This window comes from Syngnathoides biaculeatus, chromosome 7 (assembly GCF_019802595.1).
Source record: "Syngnathoides biaculeatus isolate LvHL_M chromosome 7, ASM1980259v1, whole genome shotgun sequence".
In the NCBI taxonomy this organism is placed as follows: domain Eukaryota; kingdom Metazoa; phylum Chordata; class Actinopteri; order Syngnathiformes; family Syngnathidae; genus Syngnathoides; species Syngnathoides biaculeatus.
In genome coordinates this window covers 14,972,943-14,998,564 of record NC_084646.1, presented here as the reverse complement: position 1 = coordinate 14,998,564, position 25,622 = coordinate 14,972,943, and the positions used below count along the sequence as shown (strand labels likewise).

The window sequence follows — 25,622 nt, the reverse complement described above, 5'->3', positions numbered from 1 at the left end:
CAACCATATTTTTTGTTAAATAACCCAAATACGCGATAAAACGCTAACTAAACCTATACTGGACCATGCAATGTTGTCTGAAAAAATGGCGGGAGCAAAAACGGGCTTTGGTTTATGCAGATCTCTGGCCTCTGATTGGTCAGTGACGCGGATTGCGCAATATCCGCGGAGGGGTCAATTAGTGATGCACCTGAGAGGCCGTGGTGACAGTCATGGGGAAGTTTTTAAAAAGGACAACTGCAAACTCCAAACTGGGCCCTGGACAAGATTCTGACCCGGATGAAGGCCCTAGTATGAGTGGTGGGAAAAAGAAAGCAAAGCCGGTGAGCTCAAGGCAATATAGTGAAAGCTATCTTTCGTTTGGATTTACTTTCACCGGGTGTGTGGCGAGAAGCTATCCAACAGCGCCATGGTGCCAAGCAAGCTTAAACGCCATCTCCAAACGACACACCCGTCGCTTCAAAACAAGCCGATGGACTATTTTGTTCGCCTGCGTGTAAAAACAGAGAAACAGGCAACGTTTATGAGAAAAACCACAAAGGTAAATGAGAAAGCCCTCAAAGCTAGTTACTTAGTCGCCGAACTTGTTGCTAAATCAAAAAAGCCGCACACTGTGGCAGAGACATTAATACTACCTGCCTGTAAAGCCATTGTCAACGAGATGCTCGGCCCTGATGGAGTTAAGGACATAGCTAAAGTCTAAAGAGAATCTGAGAGCTGTTGAAGAAGAGCTTCGTGTGTGTCTTTCTTCTATTCCTGCTAGGATATCGGCTTTGTGTTCATCTAAACAGGCTCAGGTTTCACACAGACTGAGTATAAATAGAGAAATTATATTGTAATTAAATATACTATACAGAGTGTCTTTTTGTAACATTTTTGGTTAGTGGTGTGCCACAAAATTCTTCCAATGTAAAAAATGTGCCGTGGCTCAAAAAAGGTCAAAAAACACTGAAATAGGGTAACCATCGTTTATTTCGGCAAAAATAAAATATGTGGTGACTTTGATTTGCTTTTGCAATTGAATGGTTGGAAGGATGAAATACTGTAGGGGTCCGTTAATGTCCCATGGTCCATCCCGCCACAGTTTTTAGCCGAACAGCCCTTGGTTGTGCAGCGTTAGGGACTGCAGCACTTGCTGGAAGTCCTCCACAGTCCACGGCTCTACCCCGGCTCCCACGGCCGCGGGACTGCTGCTGCTGTCGGGGCAGATGCTCTGCGGGTCGTTGAACGTCACCAAAACGTCGGTGCCGAACTGGGGCAGGCGGAACACCCCGAGGTGGAGCCTCACCCGGTTCCTGGCCGTCTCGTTGAATTTGGACACGCACTGGGTGCCGGTCAGCGCCCAAGCGGAGCTGCACGCCGACAGGGAGAGCGAAGATTTGGGCAAGGCGACTACGCCGGTTACCTCCTGCGCGCTGGGCTGCGAGGCGGCGTTGTTACCCGCGATGTCCTCGAAGTGATACCGGGCCGCGTCCTGGTCCGCGACGTGCTCTTGGTACTCGACCAGCTCCACGATGAGGCTCTGGTCGGTGCGGGCGTGGACGAATGCCTCTTGGTTGTCAGGGATCTCCCGCAGTTTGCTCACGTCGGCGGCGCTATGAGGGAGGACGGCTGACATCGCGCCTCCGAACAATGGGTGAGGTTCGTTGAGTCGCTGCATATCAACGTGACGAAGGAAGACCTTTATGCAAAATCTGTAGAAAACCAAACTAACTTCACTAGTGGGGAAAGGGACCAAGATATACTACAAGCCACATTATCAACTTGTTTTCGAGTTTTGATTTCTTCTACGTAATATTCCCGTCTAATAAGCGCACTCCTGCCATCTACAGGAAAGGCTGAGACAAGACACAGCAATCCGGCTGAATTTCTTGAAAGTTAAAATATATTTTCCCCATATTAATGCCAGTAAAACATATTGCAGGGTTGGATAAAATAAATTACACTGCACCTTTTAAAATTACTGTAAAAAACAACAAATAATCTGACTCAATCATGGTGCGAGGGGTTGGAAAGTAGAAAAAGGAATTAATACAAAGGAGGGGAGGTATGTATAATTATAAGGATGCAAGAATAAAGATTGGGGAAGGATAGAAATATGCAAAGAAAAAAACCTTGAACAACATTACTTTGGAGCATTTTGGAGGTGGTTACTGCTTGTTCACGATTGTTAAATGCCCCCCGTCGATTAATTTTTTTTATTATAACGCATGTTTAGTGCATGAGCGCAATGCCGCCATCTAAAGGCGAGGCGGAGACAAGACACCGCAACTATGCTGCTCGTCCCCTAAAATTAAATTAACATGATTTTATCTCAGTAAAACGGCCATGATTCATCTTTGTGTTGTTGTCGGTAAAGCATACTATTTTACTGACCAGTACAAGGAATTATGTGGCGGGTGGGTGCGGTTTTCCTGCTTGACTTCCTGGTCAGATGACCCGTGTCAAGCTATCACGAAGCAGTCGCAGCGGTCGCGACGGAAGCTCGGCTAGCATCCACAATGGTCCTCTCCTTGGACATCATTCCATGAAACCTCATCCAAAACTGACATCTTAAAGCGTGAGTCGTATTCCCACGTCGACGGCCGCTTCTTTTGCCTAACTGAGGCGGCCGCTGATGAGAAATAGCATCCGTAGCTTAGCATGGAGGCTACGACATGTTAAAGAGCAGTGACACAGCTACTTAATCTGGTATTTAGTTGTTTTTTTTTCATGATGCCATAAAGCGTTTGCTTTGTGACTAAACTGGTGAGGTACTGTTAGTGTACTGTAATGTATGGTTGAAACAACACAGGCCTATGTTGGGATTTATTGTTGCATTCTATTTTACAAAGGAGTGTTGACAGGTAGGTTTGTCATTGTGGGCCAAAGTAGGTACAGTGTTAACCCCCCTTAAAAAAAAAAAACAAAACGTTTGTATATTTCCAGAGGCTTTCTTAGCATCTTCTTGATTTTTTTCATATGGGATATTTTTTAGTCGTATATCCTGACATCCTTACTATTGTCTTCATTTCTGGTCACCTATCTTCCCTTCCTTCTCCTTAGACTTCATTCTTCCCCTCTGAAATTCATTCATGATTCCATTTTGCCTTCCTTCACTTTTCCTGATTTTTATTTATTTATTTATTTATTTTGCTATTCTTGTCCTTCATTTTTTCCCATCACTCCCTCCCACCCTCCTTCCCTCCTTACATCTTTCTGCTTTCCTTCCTTCACACTTTTTTTTCCTCAGATCTGCTTTTCTACCTGTCTCTTGCCTACTCCATCTCTTCATGTTTTCCTTCCTGCCCATCAGTCCACCTTTTAGACGTGCATCCCCATGTCTCTCTTTCCTGTGCTTAATCCGCCTTCATTCCGCCCCCTCTGTTCTTCTGTTATCAGAATCCCCTTTATTGTCCACGTGTGTTAACAACACACAAGGAATTCACGCATCCTGCCATCCATCGCATGAACCTGGTTTTCTACCTTTTTTTGTTACCCTCCTTTTCCCCCTACTTCAGCTTTTTACTTTTTGACCTCTTTTTTTACCTTCCTTTACCTCATCTGCTTTTTCCTCACCTCGTTTCTTCTTTGCCTCGGTCCTGCTTTTTATTCACATATTCTTAGATCCTTCCTTCCATTCATTAAATTTGTTTTTCTACCTTTTTGTCTTTTGTCAGACCTGCCTTTTTTTCTTTAACCTTCTATCACCTTTCCTATTTATTTTGCATCCCTACTTTTGTCTAAAACTATTTTTCACCTGAATAATGAATAGATTCATGCCAACCTATGGACCACCCCATGAAAGACGTACCTCATTTAAGAAAGCTTGTGTGTTCGGTTTCATTTTCTTATTTTAGGCATTTAGCCTTTGCTCTCTAATTCTCTTGTGCATGATAAAAGTTTAGTTACCTAAACTGCATGAAGGTCCAAAACGCCTGCATACCAGGTCTTTTTTTTTTTTTTTTAATCGTTTTGGCTATCGCTCTTTAATTTTCAAGTTGGGGTCTTCAGGTGGGCGTTTCCGTAACTTTGAACAAGAAATACTTATCTTTTAAAGGACTTTTCACTTCTTTATCTGATAACTACATTTTTATTTTGTCATTCCTTTCTATGTGTCTAACATTCTAGATATCTGTTTCCTTTCTCTTTGTTTCCTCACCATAGCCGCTTTGCTTATGTGTTTACTGGAAACGTCCACGGACTGAAAGACCTGAAAGGTTCCAGTTGTGGTGCCAAAATCAGACGTGGAGAAAGCAACTGTTTCTAAACTGAACTGAACTGGACTCAATGGTATAAGTGTTACGTTTGATCAGAGAAATGGAGCCGGGATAGTTATCTGATATTAAAGGAGCATTTTTTTTTTGGGGGGGGGGGAGAATTTCCAACAATAGTCTTGACAAATGATACCTGGGGGCCAAAATACGCAAAGAATAAACTCTGTACAATAGTGTCTTGTAATGGGAAGGTTAATTTGTTGCTTGGTAACGCTTGCAACTCAAAACACATGTATTTCAGATCACCTTTCCCGATTGTAATGAATGTGAATGCAATTGTCTTCCAGCCTCTCCCACCCCCCCAAAAAACTAATGTTTTTAATGAGAAAAATACCACTCGATGATATACTTTATAAAGACATGCTGTGATAACGTATTCATCGTTCCTCCTCCACATACCACCTACGCCGCCGCCTTGTTGATTGATTTTGAAGCATAATTACATCATCTGGACATTAAGGTCCAGTTGTTTTTTGACACCACTGGGTGAGGGTTCCTCAGCCTTTTTTGATCATTTCCCGTAGCCGTTTTTTTTTGTAAACTTTCCATAACAAGAACAAAGCCACAACAATGGCAACCGTGGAACAGTGTGTTTTTGAACAAGGGGTACTAAATGACCAGATATATTTAATTATGCTGCAAAATTACAGTTTTTCATTGGATTTTTAATTTTTTTTTTAAATACCATAACTTTCAGCTTTTTGTGGCGATAAGCAACTTGAAATCGCTTTTTTGAGGATATTGTACTAAAAAATCATCTAATCGACGGCTCGTGTCTCGAAAAACCCAGTCAGGTCACTTGTATCGCAAGACATTGCTGCGCTGTGGTTTTTCGGGCAGGGGTTGCAAATTTGCAACAGGTTTAATTTAATGGAAATTTTGTACCCTGCCTCCTGCCCGTTGACAGCTGGGATAGGCTCCAGCACCCCCGCGACCCTCGTGAGGATAAGCGGCTAAGAAAATGGATGGATGGATGTTGTCCCCCTATAAAAGCAATTCTAAGCTGTTGAACGTTTATTGCATTAAACAGCATTAGATTGTGGTTGTCTACCTAATAAAGTGTCAATTAGCTTCAACCTTTCCTGTGGCAGTTCTTCTGATGGACTTTTTGCTGTGCCTCCTGCAGAGGGAGCCCGATCGGGAGGAGCAGCAGCAACTTGACGACAACATGCCCCCCAAGTTTAAGAGACATCTCAACGATGATGAGGTCACGGGATCAGTTCGCAGCGAGAGGGTGAGGAAGAGAGTGTCTGTCTGATACGACTGAGCTTGCGTGTGGCGTGTTTGAGATTGTGTGTATCTGTGAGACTCTGTTTGCGTGGGTTTCTGGCTGTGATATTGTGTGTGTGCGGGCGTAGGTTTTTATTGACGCACTCACCAGGCTGACTAAAAGATCATGACATATATTTAGATATAAAAGTCGCTGTGTTGTTGTCAAGATAGCACGGAAGGAAGTACATGGCCCTGTAAATCCCGTAGCAACCACTTGTCATTCTATCTTGAAATCACCACTAAATCTCGATCTGTGTGTAAGTACAACTTCCCTTTTGTTGACATGTCAAAACAGAATCACCTTAAAAATTTACAGTTGATCAAGGTCCTTTTATATTGCACTTTAATAGGGTTGCGCATATGCCACTTAATCACGTTTTTAAGGGGGGGGGGTTTCCGTTAAGAAGTGTAGTTTCCAATATTAAGCCCCCAGCATCCTGCTGATGCCGTTGTCTTTGTCCAGACCAAGCCTCACAACACCCACCACCCCCTTTTCAACTCTGTTTGGGTGTGTTGTGGATACTTGATCACTTTTTTTCTTTCAACTCTTGTTTGGGTGTGTTGTGGATACTTCATTTAGACGACAGTCGCCATCCTTTAGTCTCTGTAATTTCAAAGTACCTGGAGGAAATGTCGTCTTAACTCTACATAATCTCACAGAACATCCCGTGATGCATGCACCGGGTTTAACCAAGGTAGGGAGGCGGCGTTTCTCCCGGCAACAGCAATCTTCCACTACACCGCTGTCCAATGGGAAAGCGGGCCACACAGGCCCCATTCTCCTGTGAGGAATTGAACGCACCCGTCCTCGCTGATTCTCCATGAATAGCGTCGGTGTTTGGTGTCGCGGCTTCTTTTAGACGCTAGTCTGCTCCTCTTGATCCACGCTCACACGTTGGAACTGGTCCCTCGTTGGCAAGGACTCGGTGCTTTTGATGTTGGCTCAAGTGGAGACAGCAAGCAGATTAGTAGCCACCATCATCCGTCCATCCATTTTCTGAGCCGCTCATCCTCACGAGGGTCGCGGGATTTGCTGGAGCCAACTCAGCTGTCATCGGGTAGGAGGCAGGGTTCACCCTGAACTGGTTGCCAGCCAATCTCAGTACACACGGCCACAGACAGCCGGACTCACAATCACACCTAGGGGCAATTTAGAGTGTCCAATTAATGTTGCATGTTTTTGGGATGTGGGTGGAAACCGGACTCCCCGGAAAACCCACGTAGGCACGGGGAGAACATGCAAACTCCACTCAGGCGGGGCCAGGATTTGAACCCCGGTCCTCAGAACTGTGAGGTGAACGCTCTACAGCTGCTCCACTGTGCTGCCCTGTTTTTAAAATATAAGAGCTGATAACTTTTCCAATAATTTTCAAATTTTGTTATCTGACCGTTTTGTGTTTGCAGAGGAACCTGCTGGAGGAAGATTCAGATGAGGAAGAAGACTTTTTTCTGTGAGTTTTGTCTCCATATACAAGGTGGACCAGAAGTAGGGATAACATTTGAATTAAAAGTAGAGATACATCGAATCTTCACTGTTTTTGTCAAGTCATTGAAGACAATTAGTCTTACACATAGATGTGCGATTCATAAAATAGATGGCTGGATGAAATTTTTCCAGTCCTTGGTTCTCGTCATTTGGGTTATGGATGACTGATAATGAATACCCCAAATGCAGTGTCTCAGAAGATTAGAACTGTGAAAAAGTGCAATATTGGAAACTCAATGTGCCACAATCTAATCAGCTAATTATTTCAAGAGGTTTCCTGAGCCTTTAAATTGACTCTCAGTCTGGGTCAGTAGAGTACACTCTCTTGGGAAAGATGGCTGAATTGACAGATGTCCAGAAGTCTGTAATCGATGAGCATAAGCCACAAAAGGTCATTGCTAAAGAAGGTGGTTGTTCACAGAGTGTGTCATATCCAAGCATATTAAAAATTGAGCAGAAGGGAAACAATGCATGAAAGTGAGCAAGGATGCGAGGAAACGGTTGTATGAAATTGAGGAAGGATTGAATGGATGAAAGAAGGAAGTCAAGACAGGTAGAGGAGGGAATGAAGCGGCTCCACGCCACTTTTGGGGTCTTCACCAGGTCAACACGCATATACAAAACCAAGAATCGTGCTTAAAACACAAATGGGAAACCTTAACCCATGATAGAAACCCAACTTTTAATTTACAAGCTTCAACTGTTTCATAGAGATAATTTAAAAAAATGCAAATGCAATATAGATAAACAAATTTCAAGTGTACTCCTACCTACTTTTGCCCACCCTGCATTGAGTGAATCCATTTTTTAGCACTCACCACAGTGTTCTGTGTTGTTACTGACTTGATTTCTATTTGTTGTGCAGACGTGGCCCGACAGGACCGCGATTGGGAGGGCCAAATGATAAACTCAAGCAGTAAGTCCAAAAGCATTCCTCCCCACGACGCCGAGCTGGAGTTCAAAGCTTTCACTGTCAGTCGTGTCTGTGCCTGTGTCTGTCTGTCTGTGCGTTACATCAGCGGCTTGTTGTGTTTACCAGGGTCTTGCAAGTAATTATTGTATTGTGTAACACAGGCATGTTAACGTGTACATTGTTCAGGGTTGACACTGGGTCACGAAGTATCTTGGGCAGTGTGGCTGAAGAGTATAAAAATCTCTTGAGCACTCTTGGGCAGGGATGTGATCGCGAGGGAGTCTTGGTCGATCACGGGACAGCGTGCAAAAAACAAAACAAAAAGAAGGCGTCAGCCAATGTTCTCTCAAAACTGCGCGCTGCGAAATTGTGTACCGCTGATGCAATCTCTTCGCAGATATTCTGCGTTGCGCGCGAAAAAAAAAAAATCAAATGCAAATTGAGAGTATTAACATACAGCTATTCAGTTTCTGCCATTTTGCATTGTGATTCAATGAGTGAGTGACTTGTTGTTACATCCAATGGCACAATTCACATACATACTGTAATAAATGAAAAGGAGCCACTGATTTCTTTTAGGGAGCACACGGAACTTTCTCTAAGAACTCAGAACTGTGAGGCCAACGTAAATCTTAGCTTCTTATTTCTGGAAATATGTCCCTTCTTTATGAATTAGTTAATAAACTAAATATCGTAGAGACCCAATTATATGTATCCAAACAAATTAATGAAACAGATACATGTCATTGTTGATGCCATTCTCAGAATGTTCCACAGCCTTTATTTCACGGCAAATTTGGTCAAAAAAAAAAAAGGTTGACTTTTTGTTGTGCTCAGTGTGCAGTCGCAGGTGGACGAAGTGATCGACGTGATGCAGGAGAACATCTCCAAAGTGATCGAGAGGGGCGAGCGCCTCGACGACCTGCAGGACAAGTCGGGTGAGTCTTCAGTGGGGCAGCCTTGGGTCAGTTAGTTCTGCTTTTATTTAAAAGCACAGTAGAATTCCATTTGAATAATGAATGTACCAGAAAATATTGGGAAAATGAATCTAAATTCAACACAAACGCATAGCAACCCCAAATGAGCAAGCACTTTATAAGGTCCTCTAAATTCGGACTTGCCTGTAGACTGTGAAAATCCTTGAAAAAAAAAATATGATGGCTTCAAAATCTGCAATATAGCAGTGGTTCATTGTATATAGTAAGAGTTTGTCTTACTTCCCCCTCCCCCACGTATTTCACACGTGCATATCGAGCCAGTGTACGTGCTCAACATCAAGCTGTCATTTCCTAAGTGACGAAGATGTTAGGTCGTTGCCAGTCACTTGGCGTTCACGCAGTTGTTGTGTCAAAACAGCCGACAACACGCATGTGGAAGACATTTGCATGTTGATTACGTGACTGCCCCCCCCCCCCTTCGGGCGCCTGTTGCAGGTGGTCCTTTGTAATTGCATTTTGTTGCATTCCTCTGGGTTAAGAAGCGCAGACACATGGCAAAGGTTGACTGGGGAGGTCCGGCCTTGGATGAGGCAAGGGGGAGGGAGTGTTTGCACGCCAGTAAACAGGACGTTAACAATAACGGTATCCAGGTGACAAGCTAGCAGGAGGACATGCCACATTAAGTAGTAGTCAGCTAATGTGTTTTTGCTCTGTTGTGTATAAATTGGCAACTTTTCATGTGTTCTGGAACCTTGCGTAATAGCCGTGCAAGTCTGAGTCACCAGAGCAAGTCCAAGCAAACGCGATACGCAGCTTCTCCTAAGATGTTTCCCCGCGTGTCCTCAAATGCCTCTTTCCTTTTTCCAGAGAGTCTTTCAGACAATGCGTCGGCCTTCAGCAGCCGGGCCAAACATTTGCACAGGAGGATGTTATGGCGGAACATGAAGGTGTCTTTTCGGTTCCCGTTTCGCCTGTGCGTCCTGGTCACTGGTAATGAGCGACAGGAAATGAATCCCGTGTGCTTTTATCATCCTCAGATGAAGATGATCATCGCTCTGGTCGTGGTGGGTCTCCTGCTCATTATCATCGGTGAGTGATCATGAAAGAATCACCGTCCTAACTTGAACTGTGTACATAATGATACGTACAAACTACTCAACAAACTGTGCGCTGCTCCACTTTGTCACCACATTTTAGATCTCCTTCTCTCTCTCGTCCCTTTCAGTTCCAGTGATCCTGCGGTATCGCTAGTGTCCGAGGAGCAGGAGGGCGACGGGCTACCCTCCACCCTCTTCTTCCTCGGCATCTCTTCCCAGGGTCCTTCTATCCGATTGTTGGGGGGGAGGGCGCCGGACGACCCAACTCCTTCAGCAATCATCACTAAGGTCGGCCGCCTTCATCCCGCTTTGGAGTTTTAGAAAGCGTAGAGTCGGTTATGTTTGGACGCGTCTGTCTTCACGCCAAGTAGTAGAATTCAGTGTGTGTCGTTAATCATGTAACCTGCCAATCTGTTTAACCGAGGAGAGGAAGACTGTACAGGAAACCACAACGGAGGACATTTGCTTTTATTCTTCTTCATACTCTTTACTACAAGAAGACTTTAGCCTCCATCATGGAAGTGACCCTTCTCTGTCCACCCATCACTGGACTGCAAGTGTATTTGCAACACTGGAAAATGAAAAGGGAAAGTGTGTGTACAGAACTGAATCATCAAACCATTACAATGCTTTTTACAAAGTCCCATCATTATCCTCCTAGTCGCTGATGGACAGGGTCAAAACCAAAACTTCCATGTCATGAATGTCTCTAGGCCGATGTGGTCAACCCCGACCCACTCATTTGGTTCTGTTAGGTCCTGTGGTGTTTCTCTCTCTCCCCCCACCTTATTTATTATTTTGTTTTGCTGAGCGCAACACTTGTGTTGTATGAAGGCGAGGCGGACGTTTCAGCTTGCTTCTCTTGGCATTCCGGAGGACGTTCTTAAAAGTGTAAAATGGTGTGGACTCAACTACCCCTTGTGATTTACTGTCTTCTTTAATTTATTAAAAGCTGTACAAATTGATTCTGTAACGCCGCCCTTTGCCGTAAGCATTCCAATCTTTATTCCTCCCCTCCGTCTGAAATAAACTGCTTATAACAACCCGTGCCCTGGTATGATCTGGTTGAAGGAACCAACCAGATAGGTTTGATAGTTGGTGGGAAGGAAGAGGAAACAAACCCTTCATATACATCCATCTATCCATTTTCTTTGCCACTTATCCTCACGAGGGTCGCGGGGAGTGCTGGAGCCTATCCCAGCTGTCAACGGGCAAGAGGCGGGGTACACCCTGAACTTGTTGCCAGCCAATCACAGGGCACATTGAGACAAACAGCCACACCAAGGGGTAATTTAGAGTGTCCAATTAATGTTGCATGTTTTTGGGATGTGGGAGGAAACCGAAGTACCCGGAGAAAATCCACACAGGCACGGGAAGAACATGCAAACTCCACACAGGCGGGTCTGGGATTGAACCCAGGTCCTCAGATCTGTGAGGCCAACGCGTTTCCAACTGATCCACCGTGCTGCCCTAAAACAAATCAATACAACAAAAACACACTTTTACCCTTCTTTGGAATCCAGTTTTAAACCATTAAAATAACAAAACAAAAAACAGCCATTTTTCTTTGACAGACATTTTTTGGGTCATATTTTGTTGTGAGAAGCCAAACGTTCAATTTAACCCCTAAAATGTTTACATTTTCAGTAGGATACACATGTTGACAGAATGTGGGGAGTTTTTGAGAATCATAATGTGCTGAAAAATATTTAAGAATGTCCTGAGCAGTCTTTTAAATCCTTCCAAGATTTTACTGTACTAGCAGCGGTTTTAAAAAAAAAAAAAAATCTCAGACCTTGTTATTGTACCGGGGTCTTTTATTTCACTCAGGCCTCGGCTGTGCCACACCCACCCAGGGGTGATTTGTTTTATTTGATGTTTTTAAAAAAGGGGAAGCGGAACTGTTAAAAGCAACCACCCACCCAATCAGACGCCTGTTCAAACGCAAAACGTTTGAAGCAGCACACAAAATGTCATCATATTATGACTTTGTGAACATTTTTTTTTTTTTTTGGAAACCCTCCCACATTGGCAGCACAGAATGTTTTGGTCCTGCGTTTTCAGATTCCGGGCATAGCAGCGGTTACGTGAGTCACATGAAAGGAAAACTGAAATGAAAGGAAAAAAATATGTGGCAAGCACTATTAGCAATACACACGCATACGAGAAATAATATGGGCGGGTCACTAGCTGGAAGTAAAGACAACAAATCTGCAATGAAGGGCACTTCAAGCCGTTTGGATAAGATTTGTGAAAACAAGCATGGTTAAACACTTAATCCTGCTGCTATTCCATCAATCATGACCGAGGCTAGATCTTAGTTCTTCGTTTCCAATGCTGGGTTTCCAACTTTGAGGGAAATACTGTTAGGAAGGCTGATTTCTGTCTGGGATCTTTCCGGAAGAAACCCATCAAAACACCTTAAAGGTCTACCGACATCCCTATGTACATTTTAAAATTGCTGTTATGAAAACTACATATATTATTCACTTGAATGTCTACGGAAAAAAATTAGCTGAGAGTCATTCATGCGCAAAGTTGCAGAAGTCTCACTCGACATCCCAGTGGCAGCCATATTGCCTGCAACGTCATCAGCAAAAACACGTAGTGGCACCTGCTATGGGAGATGAACAAGAGATTTTCGGATTTTTCCGACGCCCCTTCTGAGACGGAAGCTCTTTTCGAAGAGGAGAACATCTCACAATCGAGTGAAGTGACCGGGGCTATATTACCCCATTGTTTTGAGCCATATTTAGATGATATGCGGACCACTTCTAACAACAGACTCCCCAACAGTATGTAGCGTACTCAAGAGTACCCATGCCGGGCGAAGTAACTACTTCAGGGGTGCCCAAACACCGGTGGGGGGGGGGGGGGCGGCTCCTTTCTCCCGCACGCGGGCAAACTGCCTCCCCGCCCGTTCCACCAGCGGCAATGAACAACATTGGCCCGCGCACAATGACACATTCAGCACCCCTGACTACGTACTTATGATACGTTCTGAGAGAAGGATTACTTCATCCCCTACAACTATTATTTTTTTTGAGTAGGTTTATACACACCTACCTGTCATTTGGAACCCACGTAGGTCTCATCCTTCGTTCCTGTGCAATCCATTTTTCACAACGAACCAGGTGTTTTGGAGATCTTTTTTTTTTCATAGCTTCCTATGCTTCATATTTCCACCTTCCGCTGTTGTTTGTGAGTGGAGAGGTTAGAGTCAAGTCTTGTATAATTTAATTCAACCAATCAAGGTACAAAAACACTGAAGCAGCGTTAGAACGCATACTTTTTTTTTTGTCCTTTTACCGATTTTTTTTTTTTTTTTTTTAGATTGTGACAGACCCTCCTCCACACAAGCCTCCGAAAAAGAAAGTGGACAGTATTTGCTTAGTGCTCTTGTTTGTGGTGTACTCATAAGGATTTATGACTTTATGGTTCACAGCCCCGATCGGTTTCCAATACATAGATTTCCGATGACTTCACCGCAGTCCCAGGATTCCCTTGTCCACCATTTTGTGTGTCACTACAGGTAATTGGATCTAGAAGATTGAGGAGGCAAAGTTGCTCCTTAAAGTGTATGGAATGTCAATTTCGAACACAATCTTATCTGGGCGAAAATATATGTTCAACTGTACCATAAATATACATAACCTTTTCGATGTATTTACCCAAAAATATGAGGGTTTATGAATTAAAGTCCACGAACTTTGATCTAGTTTCCCCTGTCTGAAAAACGCGTCTGCCGACCTCTGACGTCACTACAGGTAAACACTGCAGATAGTTTGTCATATAAGCACAGGCAGATCCATCGCGCTGTACAATGAACAGCCGGGGTGGTCGCGATCCTATTTTACTAAATACACGTCGTTTGCATAATTTTAATACAAGACCGAAAACGTCGTATTTACATACAGGATATCGTAGCGTTTATTATTGATCAGTTTATGACTAAACCAAATAAGGACTTCACAAATGCTTACCAGTCTTTGTTGCCATGCTCGGAATTTTCTTTATAGCCAGCCATTTCGTCTGCATTCGAACGTGTATGCTGTCTAACTGGCTCAATTGATAACCTTTAACGTCTTTATAAAGGTCGTATTCCTCACCGTCTTCCTGGGACCTTTTAGAATAGTGTTCATCGCTAAAAATATCTGAAAATTAATCGTCGTTCTTACTATGTATTCCAATGCTCGCTATTGTTGTCACGTTCCAACTCGGCTGTTTCCGCTTCATTTCCGTCTTTTTCCGGCAAATCCAGCAATGTTTCCTTCATAATGGATTTAAGATTAGAATTCTGCACAAAAAATAAAACTGTGTAATATTAGCAAAAAGGCGCATTCAGGACCTTCCATACACTTTTAATACTCCCGTTCCGTCGGTATATTGCTCAGGATAATTATTCAGAGAAATCCCAACAGTCGAACCTGTGCTGAAATTGAAAAATGCCCAAATTTGGCCTCACTGTCAGAACGCTTTTTAATATTCAAGTGATTTAACAGCTACGATCATAAGTCCTGACTGCTTTTTGAGCAAATCGGGGAGGAAAAATCACTCTTAAAACCCCTACCAGGTGCTAATCTGTCAGAAAAGTACAGAACTGCTCGCTTTTTTTATGTAACCATACAGAAGAAGACGCCCCAGCTTTCATAACTCAAACAAAATTGCCTAACGTGAAGTTGAAAACGAGGAGGCCCGTGCGTGTTTTTTTCAAAGACTGGCTTGCGCATCTCGGGAGCGAATCTTTCATCGTGCCGCTTATCTGAAAATAAACAGGATCACTGCAGCTATCGCATGACAGTAGCTAAAAGTGAGCGTGCGATCCACCTTGGGCAGAGCTGAAGTGTGGTCTTTACTATAATTATTTTTAAAAGGTAAAGATACTTGTGAAACCATCTTTTGTACATGTACAGTAAAAAATTTCACAGAGAAAAATGTTATATATTATTGATACTTATTTTTGTATTTAATATAATTATTTTTAACATATGCATATGTAAATTTTACTTGTTTTTTTATTGAAATACATCAGCCAATTTAAGAAAAGTTAATGCACATTTTTGTCAAAAAAAGTGAAATTAATTTGAAAATAAATTTACCATGCCAAATAATTTTGAATAAAAAAAAATGCGTCCAATAATTTTTATTTACTAATAAATTTTTAGATGATTCAAATCATTTGCTTTTGGCACACACACGTGGTAAACAACATCCATGGCACCCCATTTTGCGCTGTTATCACCTTAGGGTGTCGTTGCTTGGCAACAGTTGACTCGTAAACTAGCCACCCCACCCCCTCCCTCGGACACCACCCTCCAACCAACTATACGAAAGGGGAGACTGCTGTAACTGAATCCGATGCCGATGAAGCTCAGATTTTCTTGGACTGTGCGATGAATCATATCTAGGTTATTAAATAAAACACACAGTGTCCATTAAAAATATTTTTTTGGGCAGCAGTAGGTTCATAGAAAGCTGTGCTGAAAGAGTGAAAAAAACACGAGCCTCCACCTTCTCCCGTAAATCCATCTTCCTCCCCTCCCTCCAGCACTCACTCCCTCCTTTTTACCTCTTCCGCTCACCGTATAAATATGAGCGAAGGGGACGGGGGGCAGATCAGTGGAAGGGACCCGCTCGTAAGGGAGCCGACCGCGACCAAAACCCAAGAAACTCAACCCTTGAAAAGTCCATTTGGGATTTACTCATCACATCTCCATCATGTTCCTCCTGCTCTGCATGTGCCTCGTGGGGTTCTTTGCCCCACGGGGTGACGCCCAGGACCGAGCCGCCCTCTGGAGGGGCAACGACCGAAGCGGCCGATGCCAGTACACCTTCACCGTGGCCAGCCCCGCAGAGGCCAGCTGCCCCCAGGCCGGGGGCCCCGAGATGGAGGCCGTCAAGGCCAGGCTCTCCACGCTGGAGGCGCTGGTGTCCAGGCTGACCGACGGAGGAAGGGTCGCGGGGGCCACCGCGGCGGACTCGGGGGCTGAGCTCCGGGAGGCGATGAACCGGGCGGTGGGCGAGAGGAACCTGCTGCAGGGGGAGAAGGAGCGCCTGGAGAGGGAACTGGGGTCGCTTCAGAGACGCCTGGAGGAGATGCTGAGGGAGACGGAGACGCTGAGGAACACACCGTGCTCCCCGCAGACCCCGGCCGTGCCGGACGGGGGTCTGATGAGACCCGCTGCAGGTAAGAAGCGCAACACAGTACGCTCCGTTACTCCATGTCTCTCCCAATTGTTGGAGTTTTTGGTCAGTCCGCAAGTGAAATCATGATACACCAGGATGGGATCTGTGCTTTAGTGTCATTTGTCAGGCTACATCGGTGGTGTCAAACATATGGCTCGCGGTCCAAAAATAGCTGTCGAGGGGTGGTCAATCCGGCCTGCGGGATGAATTTGAAACCAGAAACTATGTACCGAGGGTTAAGGAGATTTTTTTTTTTTTTTTTTAATTATTATGCTTAGGAGAGTCACTGATGGTGACACATGCCTGACTTGCTTGGGATCGGTTCAGTGAGGGTGGCGATACCTGCCCTGCGACTGACTGACAACCAGTTCAGGGTGTAGTCCGCTTTTCGCCCGAAGCTGGCTGAGTTAGGCTCCGGCTCTCCTGTGACCCTTGTGAGGATAGGTTGCTTGGATAATGGATGGATGGATATTATGCTTGGGTAGAAAATGGAGTGAAAACAATTTCTAGATTTTCACTAAAAAAATTAAAAGGGCAATATTCTTCTGAAGAAATCTTGATGCTTTGTAACATCATCACCCCGCCCCCACCCCCCAAAAAATAAAGACTTTCTAAATCATTAATTGGACCCTCTAAATTGCCCCTAGGTGTGATTGTGAGTGCAGCTCTTTGTCTTGTAGTGCGCTGCGATCGGCCGGCAACCAGTTCAGGGTGTACCCCGCCTCCTGCCCGTTGACAGGTGGGATTGGCTCCAGCACTCCTCGTGACCCTTGTGAGGATAAGCGGCTAAGAAAATGGATGGATGGATGGATTTTCTTAACGTATTTATAGACCACAGATCTCAAACTCAAGCCCTGGGTGCCTGATCTGGCTCGCCACATGACTTTACGTGGCCCGCAAAGGCAAATCATGTGTCAACTTCCGTGATTCTTGTGAAAATCTGTACCAAAATTTCAAATTCTTATATACCATAAATGATAACTTACCATGTGACCAAACATGAACAGAGATTTGATTTCTGGTTACATTTCCATAATTATTCCAATAATGAAGATGAGTGAAGACATTTAATTCACATGCATCTTTATTTATTTTTGCAATGGGCAGCATGGTGGATCAGCTGGCAAAACATTGGCCTCACAGTTCTGAGCACCCGAGTTCGATCCTGGCCCCACCTGTGTGGAGTTTGCATGTTCTCCTCGTGTCTGCGTGGGATTTCTCCGGGCACTCCAGTTTCCTCCCACATCCCAAAAACACGCAACATTAAGTGGGTACTGTAAATTGCCCCTAGGTGTGATTGTGGGTGCGCCTGTTTGTCTCCATGTGCCTTGCAACTGGCTGGCAACCAGTTGAGGGTGTACCCCACCTCCTGCCTGTTGGCAGCTGTGACAGGCTCCAGCAGTTCCCGCGACCCTCGTGAGGATGAAAATGGATGGATGGATTTTTGCAATAACTCATTCACCCCCCCCCCCCCCGACCCCCGCGTCGCTTTGGTCTTTGAAACGACAACTAATGTTTTCAAGTGAACGCAAACGGACACGCGGCTCAGCTGGCTATTTATGAGCTTTTATGACGGCCCCTCGGCTTCGCCAGTTTGCGTGGCGAGCAGGGTGCGAAGTGCTCTCCGAGGAGGTTGAAATGCGATGCACGCCCTGGAAGCGGAGCTTACGCGCTCCAGGATTTTCATGACGCCAGCGAGGGGATCACGTTGGGGCTGGGGGGTGTAGGATTGGGGTCGCCAGCTCCATACAAGGCACCGAGGAGGTTAAGCTCCGGTGTTGAGTTTGGCAGGGGTCAAACGTCCGTCCAATTATCCCCTCGTGCTCGTCCGTTTATCCCCCCAAAGAACATTAAATCCTTCGGGTGCAATAAAGTGGAACTGACGGCAAAATGTGGAAAAAGTGAGTCACTCGTTACACACTTCACCATTGTTTACACATGTTGTTTTGTCTTTTTCTTAACTTGTACTGGACTTTTTATTTTTTATTTTTCTAGAAAATAAACATCCCCTTGACCACACAAGGGGTCCGTAGAGGACCTCTGGCAGTCCTAAACAAAGATGAAAGCACATCTGGACCCCACACATCCACGCATTAGTACACACTGAAGTGTACAACGTGTTTACCTGCAGCGCTGATGAATGACTTTGACCCTTAACCTCCGATTTGCCTCCCGTTCTGTTTTCCCAACTTTTATTATTATAAGTTTTTTTTTCTGCCCCATTTGACTTTTACCACGTCGCCGGCCAGCATTTCTTCATCCTCAGCGGCCCCCGCACGAAAGCCATTTCAAAAAGCCTTTTCGGATCATTAAGCCTCGTTTGTGTGCGTTGAACTTTTTCTCAACTTTTACAAGTGGGGTGTAATAACACACCGGAGTGCTTTCATTTGAGTAGATTTTTATGGATTTCATTCTTGGTTATTTGTCAGGATTTAAAAATAAGAGGTTTTTTGGGGGCTTCTGTGATTCAAAGCAAAGCAAGTGGTGGCTGCTTTTCAATTTCAAAACATACCCTATTGACAAAAATAAAATAATTATGTTTTTCCCACATTTTTGCTCCAATTCAAAGGACACTGTGCTGCTCCTGCTGTGCGCACCTTGTCCACGAATCCTTTGAGTCCTGTCGTATTGTCTACCTCCGTGTCGCCACATCGTCTTCCCACCGGCCGGAAGGGCGGGTGTCTACTTCCTGCTGTCACAAAACCCCACCCCCACCCCACCCCGTGGCCTCACCGACTATCGCTTTCATTCATGGCGCTGCTTCAATTGACTCTTCAGTACATCTTGATATCGCAATATAATCGAATAATACAAAGCGTGGACTCGTCGATTACGTCGGGTGCCGTGACGCTTGACCTAAGCGCGCATTTGTGTGTGTTCAGGTTCAAGTCCCGTGTCCCAACTGATGGGGCGACCCAACAGGCACGGTGACGGGGGCAGTTTAAGAGGTCAGATGCTCCCCCGCTCCGGCGTCGGATTTGTCGCATCACAAACACTTTGTGCTCTTCGACAACGTTTGTGTCGGTCTTTTTTCTTGTTTGTGTGACAGATCCGGCATGGCAGCAGAGCTTCCAGGAGCTCAAAGCTGAGGTGACCCAAGTTCCGGCGCCTGAAGAATACACAGGTAGGGCACTGGATTCTCCTTTCTGATGATGAATTAGAAATATAAGGGCAACTTTTGGTGGCACGGTGGGTCAGTTGGTAACGTGTTGAACCTCACAGTTCTGAGGACCCCGGGTTCGATCCCGGCCCCACCTGTGGGGAGTTTGTATGTTCTCCCCGTGCCTATGTGGGTTTTCTCCGGGCACTCCGATTTCCTCCCACATCCCATTAACATGCAACATTAATAAGACACTCTAAATTGCCCCTAGGTGTGATTGTGAGTCCCTATGTGCCCTGCGATTGGCTGGCGATCAGTTGAGGGTGTATCCCGCCTCCTGCCCGTTGACAGCTGGGATAGACTCCACCACTCCCCGCGACCCTTGTGAGGATAAACGGCGCAAAGAAAATGGGTGGATGTTTTTTTTTTTTTTTTAATCTAATAAAATATGTCTGAATTCTAACTCCACACACACATGCAAAAAATCAACAATTCTTCTCTCCAAACATAGCATACAAAATATTTGTTTTATTTTGGAAATTTTTCTTATGAAAAATTAAACATTTTATGACGTTCTCAAAAAAATATACAGCTGTTTTCTCAGAAAATAGGACTTTTCTTCAAAAATGTACAACTGGTTTCTTGACAATAGACAATATTTTTAAAACATTAAAATGTCTTCTTTTTCCCCTTAAAAAAAAACCTTAGCTATATATAAAGAACTAAAAATGTGCATTTAAAATCTAAAATATGACCTCTTCCTCCATAATGTAATTTTTCTTCTCAAAGTACTTTTTCCTTAAAAAAAAACAACAATTTTTTTTATTTTTATTTTTAATGGGTCTGTGTCAAAGAAACATTTAAAAAAAAACTCTAAAAAAACTCTTCAAATATATGACTTTTTCTTGAAAATATAACTTTTTTTGGAAACTTTAGTAATAAATATAGCCCAATTTAATTATTTTTGTTGGATTTTTTTTTTTAGGTGGTGGGGTGGTTGCTTCCTGTGTCGCTCCGCAATGTTTTTCTGCCTGGTGGTTATTAAAAAAAAAGAATGACGCCATTGCCTTCTTCAACTTTCAGTGTTAATGAATACGTCGCCCAATTTTTTTTATTTAGATTTTTTTTCAACCCAAAATGTTTCCAGTTATTAAGACTTCAGTATTCACATTCGCTTTCGTGTAATTTTACTGATGTCAGAGTTGCAATGAAGTCAGGCCTTCCTCGCAAACATGACACTGATAAACACGACACCCCTGAAAGGTGCCCCCCCTCCATGGTGACAGCCCCAAAGCAAATAGTGCTATTAATAAATAGCATTGCGTTGGGGGTGGGAGGTGGAGGGTCTGAACAGCAGTGTCACACTCTGCTGACTTTCTCAACAAGTATTTTTTTGGGGTGAGGGTGGGGGGGGGGGTCCTCTGTTCACCATCTCTGCGGCCAGAAGAGGATCAGGGGAAATCTCTGCACGTGTGGTGCGCACGTGGTCCTTGGAATCGAACCCGCCCTCGTGCCCCCAAATCCTGCATCTGGCGGGAATTGCTTTGGGCTGGTTTTCCCGCCATTCGCCGGTCTGGTGGCGACGCAGTTAACTAACTAACGCTTATTATATATTGTGGACATTAATTGAAAAAAAAAAAAGAAAATAAAGAACATTTTTGAAATCCAAGCAAAATCTGGCTGGATATGTGTCAGCTTTGACAGCCAGACCCGGAAGAAACATCCTTGATCCCGCCCCTGACGTCGCCGGTGCTTAGCATTCCAGACCATTCGTTCTAGCTAGGCCAAGATGCCGACGTGTTCTGCACTAAACTGCAACAAAACTGAGAAAACGCACCCAAATCTGTCCTTCTTTAACCTCCCCTGGGGTCAACCTGACGGGATAAACGCCGTGGCTGTCACACTTGAGGCTCGTTCATCAGCCAGGGATATTTGCACGCATCTAATCATTACTGGTTATTAGCCGCTCAGCTATAGCCTCTTGTGCCGGTACTGTATAAGCAACAAACATACTTTATGAGGCGGCACGGTGGCGCAGCTCACAGTTATGAAGACCTGGGTTCAATCCCGGACCTCCCTGTGTCGGGTTTGCATGTTCTCCCCGTGACTCCGCCACCAGGCAGGGTTACTTCAGGTCAGAACCAAACAGCCAGCCAATCCAGTCACGCTTTCTTAGTACGTAACGTCACGTGACTAAGAGAGCGTAACTGCGATTGGTTGGGTGTTCGGTTCTGACCAGAAGTAACCCTGTCTGAGGTGGGATGTGCCGTAGGTGTGTCAGAAGAATTGAAGCCGGAGGTGGGACTGCATCAGAGATCCGCTCTGAGCCCCTCCCTGTTTGCGGTGGTAATGGATAGGCTGACAGATGAGGTTAGACTGGAATCCCCTTGGACCATGATGTTCGCAGACGATATTGTGATCTGCTGTGAAAGCAGGCGGAGGAACAGTTAGGAAGATGGAGGGACGCACTGGAAAGGAGAGGAATGAAAATTAGCCAAAGTAAAACGGAATAGTTTAGTGATCTGGGTAGTTCAGTTTGTTGGTCACTTGGTTATTTAGTCAGTCAGTTAGTTGGTTGGATACGTACTGTATGGAGTCAGTATCTCAGTTTGTTAGTCATTCAGTCAGTGAGTCGGTTAGTCAGTCAATCAGTTGCTTAGTCAAGGTGGTCATTTCGTCAACTACTTAGTTGCTCACTGAGTCAATTGGTCAGTCGCCTGGTCAAATACTTAGTGGTCACTTAGTAATTAATCACTTAGAAAGAAAGTCATCCGATTAGTCAGTAGTCAGTCAGTCGTTCACCTAATTCTTTAGCTGGCTTAGCTAGTCACTCAGTAAATAGTTAATCAGTTCGTGACTTAGTTAGGCAGTCGGTCAGAGGGAGCAGCTGTGAAGTGAACAAAGTTTCTGCCTTCCAGGTTGCGGCGTGCTGGCGTCCGTGTCCGAGCCCGTCACTCACAGGAAGGCCGACAGCATCGCGGGCAAGTACGGTGTCTGGATGCAGGACCCCGAGGCCGTGACCCCGCACGGGTCCGACACGGTGTGGCGCATCGACACCGTCGGCTCCGACGTCAGGCAGCTGTTTAGCTACGAAAGCTTGGAGCAGCTCTCCAAGGGCTTCCCCACCAAGGTGCGGTGATTCTTACTTTTGAGGCCGAGCCTGTAAGCTTTCACTTCCAGGCATATTCTTATGCAAATTTGGGGTCGAAAATTGCAATTGTGAGACTTTTCTTTAAACTGGAAAAAGTTGAAAATATGAAATTGTTTGAGTTTTGAGTCTTATTTTGTCCAGGGTTCGGATTTCAGATTCTGACACGTTTTACAGTTTTGAGTCACATTTTTTTCCCCGGAAAATTTGTACTTGAAATTGTGGGACTTTTGAGACATTTTCCCCCCAAAAATGTTGACAAAAGTTTTTGAAACATATTTCTAGAAATTTTGCATCTTAAATTGCAATTTTGAGGCATTATTTTTACAAAAAAGGTTTAAGAATGAAATTGTTTGAGTTTTGAATCATATTTTTTACGAGTTTCAGATTTTGGCACGTTTTAGAATTTTGAGGCACCCCTCCGCCCCACCCCCACAGAAAATTTGTATATGAAACATGAAATTGTTGGACTTTAAAGACATTTTTTTCCAAAAATGTTGACAAAGATTTTTGAAACATATTTCTAGAAATTTTGCATCTTACATTGCAATTTCTAGGCATATTTTTACAGAAAGGGTTTAACAATCAAAATTGTTTGAGTTTTGAATCATATTTTTTACACATTTCAGATTTCGACACATTTTTAAATTTTGAGGCAAATTTTTTTCCACCAGAAAATGCCGACAAAAGTTTTTGAACCACATATTTCTAGAGATTTTGCATCTTGAATTTCAATTTGGAGGCATTATTTTTCCGGGACACGTCGGTTAAAAAATGTGATTTACTTTTTTTTTTTTTTTTACTTTAGTAAAGAGTAAGAGTGAGACATTCTATTTAAATTGGGCTGAGAAGTTTCAAATTCATATTTTGTAAAATTTGAGGCAGATTGTCCCATAAAATGTGCTTTTGAAATGCAAAATTGTTGGACTTTTGAGGGCACATTTTGTAAAAGTAAATTGAAGCTTTTTTTTTTTTTTAAACTTTGGGTTAAAACGGCAATTGATTTTGAAGGCAAAATGTGAAATTGTTTTGAGGCTTATTTTTGGGAAAATGTTGCCTTTAAATTCATACTGTTGTACGTTTGAGGATTTTTTAAATTTTTTTTGACTAGAAACATAAGTAAACGTGTTGATTTTTGTGCGCGGCCGCCCAGGTGGTGTTGCTGCCGGAGCCCGTGGAGGGCACAGGCGGCGTCCTGTACCGAGGCTCCCTGTACTACCAGCGGCGCCGCAGCCGGACCCTGATCCGCTTCGACCTGGCGTCGGAGAGGGTGGCGGCGCGGCGCGACCTTCCCCACGCCGGCTTCCACGGCCAGTTCCCGTACTCGTGGGGCGGCTACACCGACATCGACTTGGCGGTGGACGAGCGCGGCCTGTGGGCCGTCTACTCCACAAGCAAGGCCAAGGGCGCCGTGGTGCTGTCCCGGCTGGACCCGCACGACCTGCGGGTGACCAGGAGCTGGGAAACCAACATTCGCAAGAACGGCGTGGCCAACGCCTTCGTCATCTGCGGCCGCCTCTACACCGTGGCCAGCTACGCGGCGGCCAACACCACCGTCAACTACGTGTACGACACGGAAAGCAGCCGCGGTCACGCCCTGGCTATCCCTTTCCAGAACAAGTACCGCTACAACAGCATGATCGACTACAACCCCACGCAAAAGAAGCTCTTCGCTTGGGACAACTTCCACATGGTCTCGTACGACGTGCGGCTGGGGCGCCCCACGCCCGCGGCTTGAGGACCCCTCCCCCACCCAAGAGAAGTGACTTTAGCTCGCCCGCTCCCGCTTCAAAGACTCTGAGCTTTTTGTTAAGGCTGGCTTAAAGGCTACACAAAACTCACTTTTTTTTTTTTAATGTACATTATATCCCAATTTGACCTTTAACTTTGGATTTTGACATTTTCATTAATATTTGGTTCGTGTTTAATATTTGGAGTTTTCCATTTGACATTTTCATAATTTACAAATGTGAATGAAACATCCAAATGGTTGACGGTAGTGAAAAAAAAGGTAAAAATGCAAAAGCAAAACATTTATTCATTCACAATTTTTTACATTTGCATAATTTGGCCAGGTTGTACTTTCTTCAAGTGGAAAACAAAACCATGAAATACTAAAATAAAATAAAAAAAATCTACACAAAAACCTTTTTTTCATTAATTTAAAAAATTTTTTTACTTGACTTTTTTTTAAAACCCTGTTTTACATTACTTTTCCATTTTTTTAATGGGGGGAAAAAACTTTTACGTTTAACAGGAAAGGGGAACTTACAACCGCTAACAAGATTTGAACGTAGCCTTACTTCACCAATATGCAGCAAATGATAGACACATTGTCCGTCATGCCTTCTTTTTCTGATTGCTGGTTCTTTCTCGGGTGTGGTGGTTTCTTAAAAAAAATACGTAAATGGAAAAAATCTTTGGTAATTAATTTTTTAAAAACTTTTAACATATTTTAAAATACACTTTTACTTAAAAAAATGGTTTATACAATTTTACATTACTACACTCACCACCAAATGTAAGGGGAAAAAAAATTAGACAAGTAAAAAAAAAAAAAAAAAACTTCATTAATAGGCATATGTTTTTTGTCATTGTAAAAAAAAAATGGCATTTCAGAATAAAAGGAGTTTTAATTTAGAGTACAACCTGATTCAATCATGAAATAAAAAATTTTGGAGGAAAAAACTGTCAAGTTAAAAAGTTCATATTAAGGTGTAATGCTTTAAAAAAAAATGTGTGTGGCAGGCCGAGCACACCTGTACCCACAAAGAGAAATTATTTTTGTACCTGATGTTCGTTTTTTTTGTTTTGTGTGTGTCCATACCGCCACTTGGTACTTTGTGCTAACTTTGTACATGTGTGACATTGAGTACTACGTATAGTACTGCCATTCCCATTGTACTTTGTTTTTTTCTCTCTTCCCCTAGGAAATGGCTTTCTTGCGATAGGCTGCAATGATATTGCATGAACACTGTAGTCATCTCATGTGCAGATGTTTATCTTGGAATAAAACATTTAAGATGACAACACTTGTTTTAGACAAATGTGATTTTCCAGGCATATATATATATATATATATATATTTTTTTTTTTTTTAAACATAGCCTGCATGACAAGTTGGACAGACTTTTTCAATTCCATTTTTCTATTTAGTCAAGACATTTTTTCCATAAACTGCCAATTTGTAACTATTTAATTGTCCTTCAGAGATTTTGGTTAACAC

General features: G+C 43.8%; 3 protein-coding genes across 10 annotated transcripts; 2 read left to right on the top strand and 1 right to left on the bottom strand.

Moving 5' to 3' along the window:
- The first annotated feature begins 207 nt into the window (after nucleotides 1–207).
- Nucleotides 208–11,610, top strand: vamp4 (vesicle-associated membrane protein 4). 7 transcript variants are annotated; one of them, XM_061825830.1, is made up of 9 exons: nucleotides 2,399–2,560; nucleotides 4,147–4,272; nucleotides 5,383–5,490; nucleotides 6,933–6,979; nucleotides 7,880–7,930; nucleotides 8,765–8,865; nucleotides 9,733–9,812; nucleotides 9,903–9,954; nucleotides 10,091–11,608. In XM_061825830.1, exons 2-9 carry the CDS (start codon nucleotides 4,270–4,272, stop codon nucleotides 10,114–10,116), a joined length of 468 nt encoding a protein of 155 aa, XP_061681814.1. In that variant the 5' UTR covers nucleotides 2,399–2,560; nucleotides 4,147–4,269; the 3' UTR covers nucleotides 10,117–11,608. The 7 variants fall into 7 exon arrangements, with proteins under 7 accessions (XP_061681813.1, XP_061681812.1, XP_061681814.1 ...); XM_061825832.1 differs by lacking the exon at nucleotides 2,399–2,560 and adding an exon at nucleotides 2,593–2,691; XM_061825831.1 differs by lacking the exon at nucleotides 2,399–2,560 and adding an exon at nucleotides 2,718–2,846.
- On the bottom strand, nucleotides 811–1,832 carry rangrf (RAN guanine nucleotide release factor). Its single transcript, XM_061825836.1, has one exon. The coding sequence runs from the start codon at nucleotides 1,658–1,660 to the stop codon at nucleotides 1,088–1,090; it is 573 nt and encodes a 190-aa protein (XP_061681820.1). The 5' UTR covers nucleotides 1,661–1,832; the 3' UTR covers nucleotides 811–1,087.
- Nucleotides 11,611–15,283: 3,673 nt separating the features above from the next.
- On the top strand, nucleotides 15,284–25,426 carry myoc (myocilin). Of its 2 annotated transcripts, XM_061825931.1 has the most exons (5): nucleotides 15,286–16,149; nucleotides 19,031–19,096; nucleotides 19,198–19,272; nucleotides 22,167–22,378; nucleotides 23,550–25,426. In XM_061825931.1, the coding sequence occupies exons 1-5, from the start codon at nucleotides 15,681–15,683 to the stop codon at nucleotides 24,132–24,134; spliced, it is 1,407 nt and encodes a 468-aa protein (XP_061681915.1). In that variant the 5' UTR covers nucleotides 15,286–15,680; the 3' UTR covers nucleotides 24,135–25,426. The 2 variants fall into 2 exon arrangements, with proteins under 2 accessions (XP_061681916.1, XP_061681915.1); XM_061825932.1 differs by lacking the exon at nucleotides 19,031–19,096 and having other exon boundaries at nucleotides 15,284–16,149.
- The last annotated feature ends 196 nt before the right edge of the window (nucleotides 25,427–25,622 follow it).

Bases quoted from the DNA above. Each gene is read 5' to 3' on its own strand.
- rangrf (XM_061825836.1), bottom strand. From the start codon at position 1,660: ATGCAGCGACTCAACGAACCTCACCCATTGTTCGGAGGCGCGATGTCA.
- myoc (XM_061825931.1), top strand. From the start codon at position 15,681: ATGTTCCTCCTGCTCTGCATGTGCCTCGTGGGGTTCTTTGCCCCACGG. The intron at 19,273-22,166 runs GTAGGGCACTGG...TCTGCCTTCCAG, and splicing joins GGCGCCTGAAGAATACACAG to GTTGCGGCGTGCTGGCGTCC. The intron at 22,379-23,549 runs GTGCGGTGATTC...GCGGCCGCCCAG, and splicing joins CCAAGGGCTTCCCCACCAAG to GTGGTGTTGCTGCCGGAGCC.
- vamp4 (XM_061825828.1), top strand. From the start codon at position 410: ATGGTGCCAAGCAAGCTTAAACGCCATCTCCAAACGACACACCCGTCG. The intron at 542-5,382 runs GTAAATGAGAAA...TGCCTCCTGCAG, and splicing joins TTATGAGAAAAACCACAAAG to AGGGAGCCCGATCGGGAGGA. The intron at 8,866-9,732 runs GTGAGTCTTCAG...TCCTTTTTCCAG, and splicing joins CGACCTGCAGGACAAGTCGG to AGAGTCTTTCAGACAATGCG.